At 38.1% G+C, this 15,427-nt stretch overlaps 1 protein-coding gene across 4 annotated transcripts in view; it reads left to right on the forward strand.

Annotated features, from left to right (window-relative positions):
- LOC145684085 (zinc finger protein 385D-like) overlaps positions 1-15,427 on the forward strand; it is a 147,073-nt gene that overhangs the window by 105,612 nt on the left and 26,034 nt on the right. For all 4 annotated transcript variants that reach the window (XM_081755970.1, XM_081755966.1, XM_081755969.1 and 1 more), the window contains exons 4-5: positions 7,096-7,291; positions 9,621-9,710. In XM_081755970.1, the coding sequence (XP_081612096.1) occupies positions 7,096-7,291; positions 9,621-9,710 (286 nt within the window). The remainder of the gene's footprint in view (positions 1-7,095; positions 7,292-9,620; positions 9,711-15,427) is intronic.

Consider the following 15,427-nt stretch of genomic DNA (forward strand, 5'->3'; position numbering starts at 1 on the left):
AGGCTTATTTTGAAGAAAATGCTTTGAATAGGCAATATTAGGCACTAAAGCAATTATTTAGGCAGTAAAGGTCAAAATAGGCAAAATACAATTGGCTTAAATCGAAACTATAACCCCCCATATAAACTTTAAAGCGTCATTTTTTATCATATCTTTAATATTAAAGAATAGGCATTTTGCCTAACATCCGGTCTCTACTTATAAATATTAATTTAAACTCAGGAATGATACTCTAAATTTTTACTAATGATAAACTCTAAATATTTAACTAATGTAATGAGAAATTATTATAACAGCTGCGTGTATTTCTTTGAAGAAAAGTCATTGACAGGGGTGAGCTTTTCTATTGAAAGTTTCCGCATTCCTAAGTTTCAGTTCATACTATAGGGTTTCTAGACCTGGAAATTCAAGGAGGCTCAGGAAAACAACATTTGGCCAGAGAAAGTTAAGGTAACATATAAATGGTCAGCGAAATTTACCAAATATATACGTCACGAATAAAGAAAGTGAAAACTGGCTACACCAGACTGCTAGTAGATAGAAAATACATGTTTATATTTTAAAAGTACTAGATAGATATATGAGCTGGCCTATAGTTCAGTGAGTAATGTTCTGATGGATGGGATCCCTGGTTAGATTCCAGCTCGCTCCAAGTGGACGTTGTAGTGGACAAATACCGTGTGTGAGAGTTTTCTCGGTGTTCTCTCGTTTCCTCCCACTATTCATTCCACGATTATCTTCATTTCTCATCATCACCGTCTCCTTTAGCTTAGCTGGCATAATCATGGGACGTAAAACAAAAAATTCATTTTTCAGTTTCAGTCAGTAATGTCCGACTGCCAATCCAGTGATCCCTATTCAATCCCCAGTGAGTGTAGAAGGAGCTTTTCATCATGAACAGGTGGAGTTATGCAAATACAAATTGATAGAAAAATGTTACACCGTATTCAAAGTGCGCGGCGATTATACCAATAACACTTAGAGATTAACCGTAAATAACAATGGGAAGGAAAAACTAAAAATATGGAGAGATAAAATTAGAAGCAGAGTTAATCGGCTTGAAGAGGAAGACAAACTAGTAGGACGAGGAGCAGACTCTATGCAATTAGATCTTGAAAACAAAGTAAAGAATCTGAAGGAAAATTAAACATAGTAAAATTTCTTCATATGCTTAGCGGTTTCATAAAGAAAGGAGCATATTCCGTGGAAATAGAGTGAGAGAGAGAAAAAAAGAGATAACTAGAAATAGTATATAAAATATTAGGTGTTACTAGCTGAAACTGCGCTATTTACACAGCGCATAGTTCTAATTAGTGGTGGGCTCAAAAACCGGTTTTTCGGTTTTTAGAAAAAACGAAACCAGTTTTTGAAAATGTTCAAAACATCGGTTTCGATTTTCTCCAAAAAACCGGTTTGGTTTTTAGGCGAAATTGATTTCGGGTTTCTTAAAAACCGGTTCGGTTTTCACCGAAACCGGTTATCGATTTTCTCCAAAACCTGTTCGGTTTTTCACCGGATCCGGTTTCGATTTCCTTCAAAACCCGTTCATTTTTTTCTTTCTTTTTTTTTTTTTCAAAATTTGTTCTATTTCTGACCAGAATAGTGTGTCGTTTTTCTCCGGAAACCGAATCCGTTTCCACAGAGATAGTTTTATGTGCTTTCCAAAAATTTTCACCGAAACCAGTTTTGGTGAAAACCTGAAACCGATTTTGGAGAAAAACCAAACCGGTTTTTGGAGAAAACCGAAATGTTGATTTTTCGGGTTTCGGTTTTTATTAAAACCGGTTTTGCCCATTCCTAGTTCTAATATAGAGTGAATCTCCTTCCCACTTTTCACTATATCTGTGCAAAGAAAAAAATATTTGTATTTGCTATCATCTATTACATATTCAAGTTTGCCATAAATTCCCCCCAACATTCTATATATTAAAATATTACATTCATATGTCTAAACCAAATTACTTGGCGTAACAGCCCTTTGTGGGCCTGCGCTGCCCCAATGCCATTAGTCAGCGATCGGCTGAGTAAGTCCAAGCTAACAACGAGCACGTGGCGCTGCTTCTTTCTGTCATTAACCGGCCTATCAGGAACTTTCTAGACCTAGCGGCCGTCACGTCTTTCATTTACGTAACTTCCCAGTTTGCCTCATGACACTGGGTGAACGCCGAAAATTGAGAAGCACCGGCTGGAATCACGTGGACGTGAGTTCAACGCTCTTACCACTAGACTACGGTGTTCCTCACTATTCGACATTTAAGATGAATATTATTTTGTGTGCGCGTCTGTTTATTCCCAGATAACATGAGCGATTTAGGGGTGTCCGATCCTCTTCCCGAAATTTGAAAAATTTGTACATTTTATATAACTTTAGGCGAAATGTATATATATTTTATATGTATTAAATCACTGAAGAAAATAAATCACTTTGGCTTTGGCCCTCACTTGCTTTATGTTCAGCTGTGTTAGTTTAGGGTTCTTTAACAATTAATTTTCTCTCCTTTCGACATAATTATGATTGATGTACTGACCAAAAGCCCTGAGCAAGGTGAAGCTTGGTGGTTTGTCTTTGCCACTGCTTTCCATTGGATGAAGATTTCCTGATGTAGGGACTAGGGATCATAGTTGAATTCAGCCATATCTCAGGGGGCCGAATGCTCCCTACGTGTTAGTGTTGTCCTCCTGAGTTGCATAAAAAGTTAAGCAAGTTAATATTTTCCATAAGTAGAAGCTTTGCTTTGTATATAAACACAAACAAACTGTTTGCTGAGCAAAACAATATATTTCCACATTAAAAACTACAAACCTGTAACAGTTTCGTCAACTAATACCTTGGCTTCATCAGACACTAGATAGTTAAGGTGTGTGTGTGTTTGAAGAAACAGTGTTCAAGACTTTGGACCTTATTAGTGCCTCCTGACTATACAGTTTGAATTTTAGTGCCTAGGGACCTATAGTTTAATAATTCAAATTTCTAACCAATTTAATACGCACCGAGATTCAAACTCGGAACCCTCTTGATACAAGACTATGAGCTTACCATTGCTCATTGTTTCCACCCAGGGAAATCACAATTCGAGATTTAAGACGAAAATTCTTGTGCGTGAGCGTCTGTTTGTTTGTTCCCAGATGACAGGGGCGTATTTAGATGAGCCCGGAGCGGAATTTACGTATTTTATATGTATTAGTACCGCAAGCTAGTTCTGGACCGCCTTTTTTTTTTTTTTTTTTTTTTTTTTTTTTTTTTTTTTTAATGTCTCTACCAATTATCAATAACTATTGTAAAGAAAAGAAAAAAGTATCATGTTGATAAACGTTGCTGTACTTTTTCCTTAATGCTTAAGAAACATTGTTTGCGATTGAAATAGGTTGACGATTGGGGATCAATTCAAAATTCAATCCCAATATTTTCACTGAAATGGCATAATTAACATTTAATATTGATTCCTAATGTTTTTTCTTCAGTTCGCGACTTATTTTATTCGAGAAGAAAAATGATTTAAATAAAAAAAAATATTTAAATAAAAAATCAAAATTATTTTTAAAAAAATCGTGATTTTTACCCCACCCTGCCCGTTCATGGCCCCAGAAGGGGAGAGCATTGCAGCAAGGCTCACTCCGAGGAGAAAAGATCCCGCAAAATCAACTGGGTATCGGATATGTAATACGTATCAAAATTACGTATCATTTTCCCGTAATTCCTCCAGTTTTAAATTTTCGAATTCTATTTTTCTATCATTTTTAACGTCCCTGTAGACTTCTATGCACCATTGCAATCTTTGTATCCAAGTTGCAGAGGTGTTTGAAGCGTCGTTTTGGGGAGTATGTTGTAGACACTGAAAAATTGCACTTCTGAGAGCACTTCTACACTCAAAATATTTGCCTTGCAATCAATCCTTCAGTTTTTGAAATAGCTAGAGGTAACGGGGCTAGACTAGGGGAGCAGGTTGGATGAGAAACCACTTCAATGTTCTTGTCTTGTAAAAAGCCTTCATATCCTGGAGATACAGCTATGGACACACCTAACGTGAACTGTCCATTCATGATTTCAAGTGGTCTGTCAATATTCTTTGCACGATGCATTGGTTGTGGTGATTGGCAATCTTCCTGACGTGACTGGTCCTGGATGCTGCAGTAATTACGCCGAAACTTCTGAAGCTGTTGAGACACATTACTTCGATTCACTGTGTTCTCATAGATTGGCAACAGTTTAGTGTATTAGTGTTGCTAAATTATCCCCAGATCGGTAGAGGAATTTGATCAGTGCACATTGCTGGAGTAAGGTGTCAAATTTGATCGTCCGTAGTGGTTTACAGAAAATAAATAGTTAAAGGTTAGGTGGTAAAGGACCAATGCTTCTACGTACAAAGTTTCATTTTTGTAGTGCTTACCATTATCGGGCTACAGTGGATCGTACGTATTTTCGATTTTTAATAAAGTAATTTGCTTATATTTCTTACCTGGTATACATTGCACACATTGAGTTGATTTTGAGTTTAAAGTCCCTTTTCAGCAGCGAGACTATATGAGACGTGGACCTACTGTTTAACGTGGAATCCAAACCACATGAGCTCCCGCCGGGAATCGAACCCGGGTCTCCCGCGCCAAACATTGCACACATTGTATAAAATAAATACTGATGCGTAACACAGTAACTAACCTATAATATGCCGTTATATTAACATTGTAAAATGATTTCGAGAACCGCTCATGGTTAGTTCGTCGACCACGAATGAGAGAGAACCACAGACATCGAAGAACACATTTTTATTTGTCATTTTTTAGCATTAGACTCGCTAACATAAGTTATTCGATTATTGATGATAATTTGACATTCACCACACACACACAAACGTATATTTATTTATTTGCCAAAGTTCCAGACACAGCAAGGCAGCCATTTTACACTGAAACTATATGTACAGGGCGCAAAATTTCCGGTCGCCATTGGCGACTAGAAATACAGAGCTGGCGACCAGTGGTCAGTAGGAATGGTTTCTGTCTAAACTCACAGGGCTGCACAATTTCTGTTTCGCATGAAGATAATTGTCATTGAGTGAGAGAAAACACGGAATGTGAAGTCTTTACAACGGACATGGAAAGTGAAGTCTTCACAATGTTGTAATTCGCCCCTCCTTTCCCATCCTACTTCCATCTGGCCCGAGCTGTGAAATTCATCGACAATAGTGCCTCTATGCGAATACTGAAGATCCAATTAAACAAACGCTAATCGAAATAGCGATTCGTGCAAGGATTGGAGAAACATGCCATTATTTGTAATTGTACACCGTGTGCGTGGTTTTTCTTGGCGTTCTCTCGTTTCCTTCCACTTTCTTCATTCCACCATTTCATTCATTTCTCATCCTCACCGTCTCCTTTAGTCTTGCCACCGTAACCTTGGAACCGAAACCTTCAAGATTTCATCTTTTCTTTGTCATTATGTCAACGCGGTTATCTCCTGGTGCCGCGAAGGGAAGGGGGGGGGGGGGCTCTCATAATTTGTATGTGAGAGACACTGGCGACCGTCATTTTTGAATTGGTGAGTGCGTCTGACTTTGAAATTTTGCGCCCTGTATATGTAGATGAGATTCTGAAACTGTATGACTGTTGCATTTTATAAATTGTCTCTACCTATGGGTCGTGTATTTGGAGTCATTGTGTAGAAAACAAAAAATGTTGCTGCCATTTATAGTGCTCAGAGACAAATATTAATAAGGTTAATTGGCGCATATATTACAACAGCAAAATACTTTGTTGGTAGCTACTGGAATAATGTCAACTCATTTGACAATAATAGAGAAAGCAGTACTATATTTGCAAAAGAAAAATCAAGAACATAAAGTAGAAAAACTACTTGGAAGATTATTGGAAACACGAGCAGAAATTATACATCAGGTATTGAGAAAATGGCAGTCAAATGGAAAGAATCAACTACGGGATTTTTTTTTTTCAAACAGAAGAGATACCTTATTTGAAATATATATAACCAATGAAAGGTTTGTTCCATTACATTACGGGATATAGACCTATAATACAACTCTGCGAAGATTACATTTAATTGAAGACATGAATTGTAGATAATATAACCAAGCGGGAACACCAGAACACACATAGTGTTTGCTTAATCTAAGTCTTTACCTACTTGATTTTAGATTTTAATTTGGCAATCCAGTCTTGTCTTGTTATGTCGCCTACATCATTAACGGAAATAAATAATCTGGTTGCTAACTTCTCAGTTAGGTTTTGTAATTTAATATTATAAAGTATGTTTTTTGATCTTGTTGTTGGACCCTATTACTCGTACCGGAGAAGAGAGGCTTTGCTCCATCTTTCATATGACGATCTACACGTGCCATTAGGTCCGGAAGAAGTACATAGTGCCTAACGTGTATTGTACGTGGTTTCTCAACATGTAAACTGGAGGTTGTCGGCCAGCAATAGGTGGATTCGGGCAACTGTATCGCGGGATAAGAGGCTTCTGGTGACTCCCTAACGCGTGCCACTAGGTCCTGGAAGTGGAGGTTCCTGTGTAGTGGTGCCTCAGCACAGCTTTAAATTAAAACGACTCTGAGCTAGGTAGGGCTGGGAAGTAGCAACCCTTCTCTGGAATACAAGGAGATCCCGGATTTGGGTTGGTTTCTGCTGGGCTGTGGTCACACCATAGAATTCGGTACTTTGTGGCTGTGGCACCAGGGGAGGTAAGCTTGCCTTAACTCTCGGGTGTCAACACTGCAGATGCTGATAGACTTCCAGTTATTGAGGAACTTCAAATTCCTCAATAGATATAACTAGGGAGAAAGACCTTAAGGACCTGAATAATCAGACTGGACTCCGAAACACTTAATGGTGTACCTTCTTAGACGTCGAGTACTGCGTGGTTAACTGTCAAGTCCTTACAATCATAGATTGATATTAAAAATTAAGAAGCCAGTCTTTAAAGTAGGGTACATACTCGCCGTATCAACTCAGATGCTACATGTTTTTGTTGTATACTGTTTTGATGCTTTATTTGTATGTTACTTGATAGTTAAAGAAAAAAAAAAAAGAATACTACCTGTCTCCTCTTAATTGATTGATTTATTGTTTGTTTGTTTTCAGCTCTACAGGTACAACAAGTACCATATCTGGAGGATCAGAGGTAACAACTCCATCTGCAGGGTCAGTTGTGAGTAGTGTTGATGGAAAAAACGCTGACACTAGTAGCTTGGTCAGTTCGGCAAGTTACCAAAGTGATCCCGTTACAAAAGCTGTGATGGATAATATAATGGGAAAACTGCCCACGACCAAAACAACGGTAAGTCTTCTATCCAATTTATTACAGCTTTAATTCTGTTCATGGCTTTTTCATTCACCAATAGAATTTGAAAGTATCAAACGTGATACTATTTTGAATACTTTGACCGTTGTTTCCCGATTAGCCAAATGTTCATATTTCATGTCTATGCTCCTGGGTTGAATTTGGAAACTTGAAAAAATGATAGTTCAGTTAAAAATATGAAACCCGTTAATAGCGAAAGGGAGGAGGAGATTGTGAACATTTTCAAGCCTAAGCCTGGGGAGGACTCGCGGGTACTTCATAAATGCAAACAAACGAAGCTCGAGTCTAGCTCAGGCATTACGTATGGATTTCTCAGATACTTTCCGCGGCTTGGTTTTGGTTGTGTAGAAAACTTATTGAATCTAGTACTTAAAAGAAAATATTTTTTGCCCGACATCTAGCGATGAAATTGGGAAAATCTTCTATACTGAAAGCTGTTGTCATTTTTGTTGTCTTGCGGTACTTCGCTGACGAACATGCTCTGTGTTAAGGTCGTTTTACTTCGTTTTTGTAGTAATATAGAAAGAACAAATAGAAACCATTGTAAAAATTTCACTCAAAGGTAACAATAATAAAGAAATTTGGTTCCTTTTCCTCATTGTTTGTCATTAGAAAAAATAATAATGTGATTGAAAGTTGAATATAAAATAATAATGCAAGTGTGATTTGTTTGGAGTAATAATGTACCAATTCCTCCCAACAGTGTCAATAAATGTATCTATCATAAAACAGAATGTTTACTAAAGATATATTTGCCGTATATTTCGCAAGCTTACTTAGACTATACCTCATTCAAAAATGCACTAAACTGACTGGAAGCGGAATTTATATAGCTATATAAGCCCAAATGTGGAACTATTAATTTTATTGTTGCAATTGTTATTATGAATTTACTTCATATTAATTAAAAAAAAAAAAAAAGTCGTAGTCATTTACATTTCTAGTTTACTCTGAAAATTTTGATGTGAGGTATTTGCAGGAAAAATTCTCAAGGCGTGTGATCATCAGATTCATAAAAATTTGATGTATCCTACGATATAGTTAGTACATTAAGTGTATGCTCAAATAGGTCATACTCAGATGTTGAAAGTAAACGTCAAACAGCTAATGGTGCAATACTTTCTTCTAATTGAAACTTGGGCTATGGTGTTCGTGAGTTTTCTCGTTTTCTTAGACCCTCCAACTCGTCATTTTATCGTTATCCCCTTGATTTATCATTCTTATCCTTGGGTGTAATTGAGATTATAAAGTTAAGTTTTAATTTCATTTTCCAAACAACTAAATAAATAATGTTTTGCAACAGGTACTCAAGACTGTGTGAACTGTGGAAATGGAAGGCTAAAAGTATTCATGTAATTATTCTCTGTTCGTATGTCCTTATTTTAATGCAGAGTATAATTTGTCCAACAAAAGATTAGACTCAGATTAACAAAAGTACGCGACTGTTAGTGAACTTCTTTCCACTGTCCTCTTTACTATTGACTCCTTGATTTGTTATGTCGTTTAAGCTTACTAAAAACATACGGGTAAAATATGAGACTGCCAAAGTAAGAAGTCTGTATGAGTCTTCTCGGGGTGTACAGCTAGAATAGGTTTAGGGGAAGACGCCATATACTCTTGTTTTAAGAAAAGAAAAATACGGCCTTTTTCACCCTAAGAAAAAAAAACTGTAACTTACTAACTACTCAGAAAAAATAACCGATGATTCATGTTTTTCACTCATGCCTTTTAATATTGTTAACAATTGACATAATTTACTTTTCATGTATCACGTGGAACAACTTATGTTATTTGTTTTTAAGCGTGCATCTGTATTTCATTTAAATCTTCATTCTCGCTTATTTCAGACTGAATTCTTGCCCTAGTTGTTAATTTGTGTCCTAATATTCTTCGTCAATTACGTGAGTGACAATTACGTTTTTGTTGCTTACACAATTTTGGCATTTGTATATTGATACACTTTTTCTGAGTACATATCGTACTCTACACGTTCACATTTTAGGCAGTTTTTTTTTTTTTTCATGATACCTTTTTGTACATAAACCACACGTTAGCATCAATTGTTTGCCAAAAAAAAAAAGTCAGACAATCAACATGCATCTTCAGACGGCGTAATAATAATAAAGTTTATTGAAAAATTGTTTATAGGTGGTTTTCTACCTCTCCCTTTGGTTCGACTATCGAAATATATTACCTGCTGACTTAATTATTTTTTCGCAATTATTTCATAAATTTATTTAATACAATTTTATTCAAATTGTTTACAAGCTTTGAATTTTAAACTTTTTTTCTTTCTTTCTTCCAGGTACCAGCAAAATGTGATATTTGCAACTTGGAATTTTCAAGTGAACTCATATATAATACTCATCTTGCTGGTTCAAAACATGCGAAAAGAGTAAGTAATTTATATATGTTTATTGAAACGAGTGTTATGAGTAAATGTAGAATAGAACAATCAAGCAGTCTTTGTCTACTTTGATTTTAAAATATTATTTACTATATATATATATATATATATATATATATATATATATATATACAGATGGTGATCAGAAAAATGGAAACACCTGTAGTTGGCAACACGTCAGATGTATGGGTTGGCAGTGGTGTCGTGGCGCCCGCAGCGCCTGACCGCTGGTGGTGGTGTGTTAGGTCGGTCTCCATACTACGTCAGGCGCAGTGGAACAGCAGTGTCCAGTGGCTGCAGCAGACGGAGGTAGTGTAAAATGGGAGACCTCTCAGATTTTCAAAGAGGACAAATTATTGGTGCGCGGTTATGTGGAGTAAGTGTGACGGCAGTGGCTACTGTGTTAGGTGTGTCGCGTGGGACAGTGTCGAAGGTGATGACGGCCTACACAACACACGGGAAAACCACATCGGGGAAGCGGAACAGTGGGCGGAAGAAAATCATGAGTGACAGGTCACGCCGGGTATTAAAGCGCATTGTCACGCAGAACCGTCGTGCCACTGCGAAGCAAGTGACGGAGGAACTCAATCAGCACCTCCCCCACCCTGTTTCGACAAAGTCCGCCCCGAATTATATGACATGAACTTCCGGGGTCGTATTGCACGGGCCAAACCGCTCATCAGGGACCATAACGCTTTCGCACACCGCAAATGGTGCCGCGACCATGCAACTTGGACCGTTGAGGACTGGAAACGTGTGATATGGTCAGATAAGCCATCCTTCACCCTATTCCCAACCACGGGCCGTGTTTATGTGTGGAGAACGCCCAAAGAAGCCTATGATCTGCAGTGTCTCCGCCCAACTGTGAAACATGGCGGCGGCTCGGTGATGCTGTGGACCGCCATATCATGATTTTCATTGGGTCCTGTGGTCACACTTAGCGGACGAATCACTGCCAACGATTATGTCCACAGCTGGCGTTGTTGCAGCGTGGTTTGAGCAACATCGGGATGAAGTTCAACACCTCCCCTGGCCCGCCCAATCCCCAGATCTCAACATAATTGAACATCTGTGGTCCGTCTTGGAAACACGACTTCGGCGACGATTTCCACCTCCATCCTCTCTCACAGAACTGGCCGATGCCCTGCACGAGGAATGGTGTAAAATTCCACTTGCTACCATTCACGACCTCTATGCCTCCATCCCACGTCGCATCAAGGCTGTTCTGAAGGCGAAAGGTGGCCCGACACCATATTAATCTGGTATATTGCAATTTCGTTCAGGTGTTTCCATTTTTCTGATCACTATATATATATATATATGGGGAAAAATAAATTTAGGAATTTCTTTGGACTCACCCCATAAAATGGTTCCATATAGGACCAAATTAAGCCAGGAGAAAAATTAGATCCATTGAATAATTTTAAATGGTGCCCCAAACGACCTAAAATTTTGAATGCGTTTACAATGCAGAGTATAAGGGGAAAAGCTGGAATAAACACTTGTAATTTAGAAACGGCTCACGGGAATGGAAAGATATCTTGGATAATGAAACTAGAGGAAGAAACCAACCTAATCTTGTATAGCGTTATCATGGTGGCCATCTTGAATTCAGGTCAACATTTTTGAATATGAAGAGGGTCATATAGCATTTCACCAGATGCACAAATCTGGTATTATTTTCGAGTTACCTATATTCATGTAAGAGTTATGTGTGAAAAGCAAAGTGCTTCATGTAATGTTATTTTATTGTAGTTATGGAACACAGATTTGTAAGAATTTTGGAAGTCTTTTATATAAACTGAAACATACTGCTTGTTTCGCTTTGAACTACAAATAAGTTTTTCCATCAAGATGATTCATAGACCATTATGAGGTAAAAGAAAAAATATAACTTGGAACAAATTGAAATATCCCTTATTTACGTAGTATCTTTTTGATAAGTTATGAATCTTATTTGCTACCTAGTTCACTTTGCCGCATATAGGAAAAGATTGCCCATGGGTCTTCACTATCTGCAAAAGAAACTGTTTCTGCTCCTCATTTTTCGTGAGAACGCTGTTGTAATTTTCTATTAGTTACACTTCCCTTTCTGCTGCACCGTTTGTTACGTGGATAAATTTAACTATTGTCTGTCATTGAAGATAGTCATTGTTGTTTGGCGATGAAGTCGGATCACACTCAAGAAACCCTTTGGGTATTTTAAATCTTTCGAGGAAAAATTTGTGTTTGTTGTAACAAAATCACTGATTTCTCTTTTCACAAAAATTTTTATGGTATCATCTCTTGCGTCAAGTCTCTTCGCTGTTTCACGGTTTCCCCTTATAGTTGTAATTCTTTCAACCATTTTTGTTTTTCCATTATGGTAACTCCATCATCAGAAAACCCCAATGCTACGTGTTCCTCCGTCAAGTACCAGAGTTGCCGTGAAAATTTAGAAAAAGCCACTTCAGATAATTCAGCATCTATTTGTCTTTAACTGTACAAACCTTTCAAAAATTGTAGGTCTTGTAATGGTAAATGGAATGCTTGATCACATTTAAGCCAAGTGTGAACATATAGTCGTATCAGAAAGTGTCCGAAGACCCGTTTCTATTTGCTTCGTTAAACGAAATTGTTGGCGAAAGAGAAATATTTTAAATAGTAGCTTGCTTTTCCCATCCACCTTACATAGTGAATTGCTCCAGGCAAATGAAAGAAAACTCATCAGGGAGGTATGCCACCCAATAATATGATGATCAGTTCTAAAAATTCCCTGTAATCTTCTCTGCAGTGTCCTGCTTCTACAAGTTTGATAGCAAAATTCAACACTTCATTTCTTACATCGAAAATATTGTTCCTAACATGATCATCAATTCCTGGAATAAAGTTAGTGCAATCTATTCTAGACCACTCGTTCTGAAAACACTTCAAAAGGAGAACGTCCGGTCCAGATGCAAACGAAACACAACACTTATCAAATACACATTTTAAAACTAATTCATAAATGTGGTGTCTACAAGGAAGGTATAGAAGGTTATTTTGGAGCTACTGCTCTAGCAGAATGCAAGCACCGTTGACATGGCCCATATTGCAGGGAGTAGTGTCACAATAAACTGCCTGCACGAACTTTACCAAGTTCCATCCTTCAAGCGAACGTACTATAGTAAAAGCAATATGTTCTTCCCTTGATGACGATAAAATGGGAACACCAATTAGCCTGTCATGACCATCCCCTGCAATAATTATTGATAACCTGTCGGCAGTCTCTCTGCCAGTCAAATTCGGCAATAGTTTTCCGTTCCAATGCACAACTAACCCATTTGATGCACTCTGAAATTGTTTCTTGTGGTTCTGTGCAACTTCGCTACGGGTTTTCTCTCAGCATCGGTGACTGGAAGACCCATTTATTGCTAGTTCCCCTACATTAGAGCCTAATGCTTCTTCCGTCGCTGTCAGAATATGTATTGATGCTCTATCAGTGAGTGACCTTTTATTGATTAAGAGCAACACCAGTCTTTGAGTAATAAAATTAGTTTCTCCCCCTTTTACATCTCTTGGACGGTAAATATGGACACATGCATCCATATTTACATTTTTTCTAACATTCTCAACTGGGTTTTCCTCTTCATTACTTGAACTGCTCCATGTCTTTTAGTGTATTAAGTTCAAACAAATCATTTTCAGAAGTGCATTTTGTTTCGCATTCCTCTTTCTTTTGAAGCCGTACATATCCCTTTCGTTCTTTTCACGCCAAACTCATGTCTTTATTTTTAGTCGTGTAAGAATTATTACCTGGGAAGTCTTTTCACAGGTAATAATTCTTACACGACTAAAGCTATCTTTAAAATAGTTCCAGATTTGTGCTTCTGGTAAAACGATATGTCACATGACCCTCTTTCTATTTGAAAATTTTGACCTGAATCCAAGATGGCAGGTTTCAAGATGGCCGCAATGACAGTACTGTACAAAATTAGGTATGGTTCTTCCTCTATTTCTATTATCCAGGGTATCTTCGCATTACCTTTAGCCGTTTCTAAATTACATGAGTTTATTCCAGATTTTTCCCATATACTATGTACTGTAATCGGATTCAAAATTTTAGGTCGCTTGGGGCACCATTTAATATTATTCAATGAAGCTGATTTTTCTCCTGGCTTAATTTAGCCCCATATGGAACCGTTTTAGGGGGTGAGACCAGCCCAATCTGAAAATTGATATTTATGGACCACCATATATACAGAAGAATAGTTGTTTACGCAACATCCTTTTGCAGTCCTTATTATTTGAAGTAAACTAGATTTTGCCTTTAGAATAGTGGAGAAAGAGAGCTCTTTCGTGACTATATGCTTAGCGTACACACCTGAGTCCCGGGTTCGATTTCTGGAGGGAGGTTATGTAATTCGGATTCACATCTCACATATCCTTGGTGATGAGCTCAAAAAAGCTTAGGAAAAGACGTACGGGTGAAGAAATTATAGAAATTCTTTCTCCCAAAATCCTAAAACAAAGCTTTTCAAAGATAGATAATTTTCTTTCATCAGTCAGCTTGATTTGTTCTGTAGTCAGGAGTAGTGAAAATTTATTTACCGCGTTTACTCGCGTAATAGTCGCACTTTTTGTACAGTCCGCAGCAAAAAACTTGCAACATGACCATGTAAGTTTATTGTATTTGGTCTAGGAATCAATTCGTGCGGTTGTACGCACACATTGAAGCTGTAGTACAAACACAAAATACATAAATACCTTAAGAAAAATATTGTCCATCGCTAGCCACCACTTTCGCCCATCTGTCAGGCAATGTACGGATTCCGTGGCGAAAGAAGTCCTCATCCTTGGAAGCAATCCAGTCAGAGACCCATGTTTCGATATCTTCTGAAGAAGTAAACCGCTGTCCAATCAAATCGTTATTCATGCAATCGAACAAGTAGTAGTCCGAAGGAGCAACGTCTGGTGAATACGGCGGGTGGGGTAAAACTTCCCATCCGACATTTTCTAAATAGGTTTTGACCGGTTTTGCGACATGTGGGCGAGCGTTATCATGTTGAACAATAAGTTTATCATGTCTGTTCTCCCATTCTGGTCGTGTTCTGGCCAGAGCTTGCTTCAAACGCATTAATTGTCGTCGATAACGTTCTCCATTCATAGTTTCACCCGGTTGCAGCAGCTCATAGTACACCACACCTTTCATATCCCACCATATGCACAGCATAACCTTTGCACAGTGAATATCTCGTTTTGGTTGTGATGGACCTGGTTCACCTGGTTTCACCCAGGCCTTTTTTCGTTTAGGGTTCTCGTAATGGATCCACTTCTCATCACCCGTAATAATTCGATGCAGAAACCCCTTTCTGCTCTGTCGTTGAAGCAGCAATTCGCAAATGGTTTTTCGTCTTTCAACGTCTCTGTCTTTCAATTCATGTGGAACCCAATGTGACATCTTTTGAATCATTCCCATGGCTTTCAAGCGTTTGGAGACTTGTTTGATCAACGCCTAATGCTGCTGCAAGTTGTTCCTGCGTTTGACACGAATCCTGCTCGAGCAATGCTGTCAATTCTTCGTCTTGAAATTTTTTTGGCTGTCCAGCTCGCTCTTGGTCTGCCAAGCCGAAATCACCACTTCTAAACCGTGCAAACCACTTCTGACACGTTCGATCAGCTAGAGCATGGTCACCATACACTTCCACCAAAATACGATGACTTTCAGTCGCACTTTTCTGCATGTT

This window comes from Thermobia domestica, chromosome 4 (assembly GCF_964235325.1).
Source record: "Thermobia domestica chromosome 4, izTheDome1.hap1.1, whole genome shotgun sequence".
Lineage (NCBI taxonomy): Eukaryota > Metazoa > Arthropoda > Insecta > Zygentoma > Lepismatidae > Thermobia > Thermobia domestica.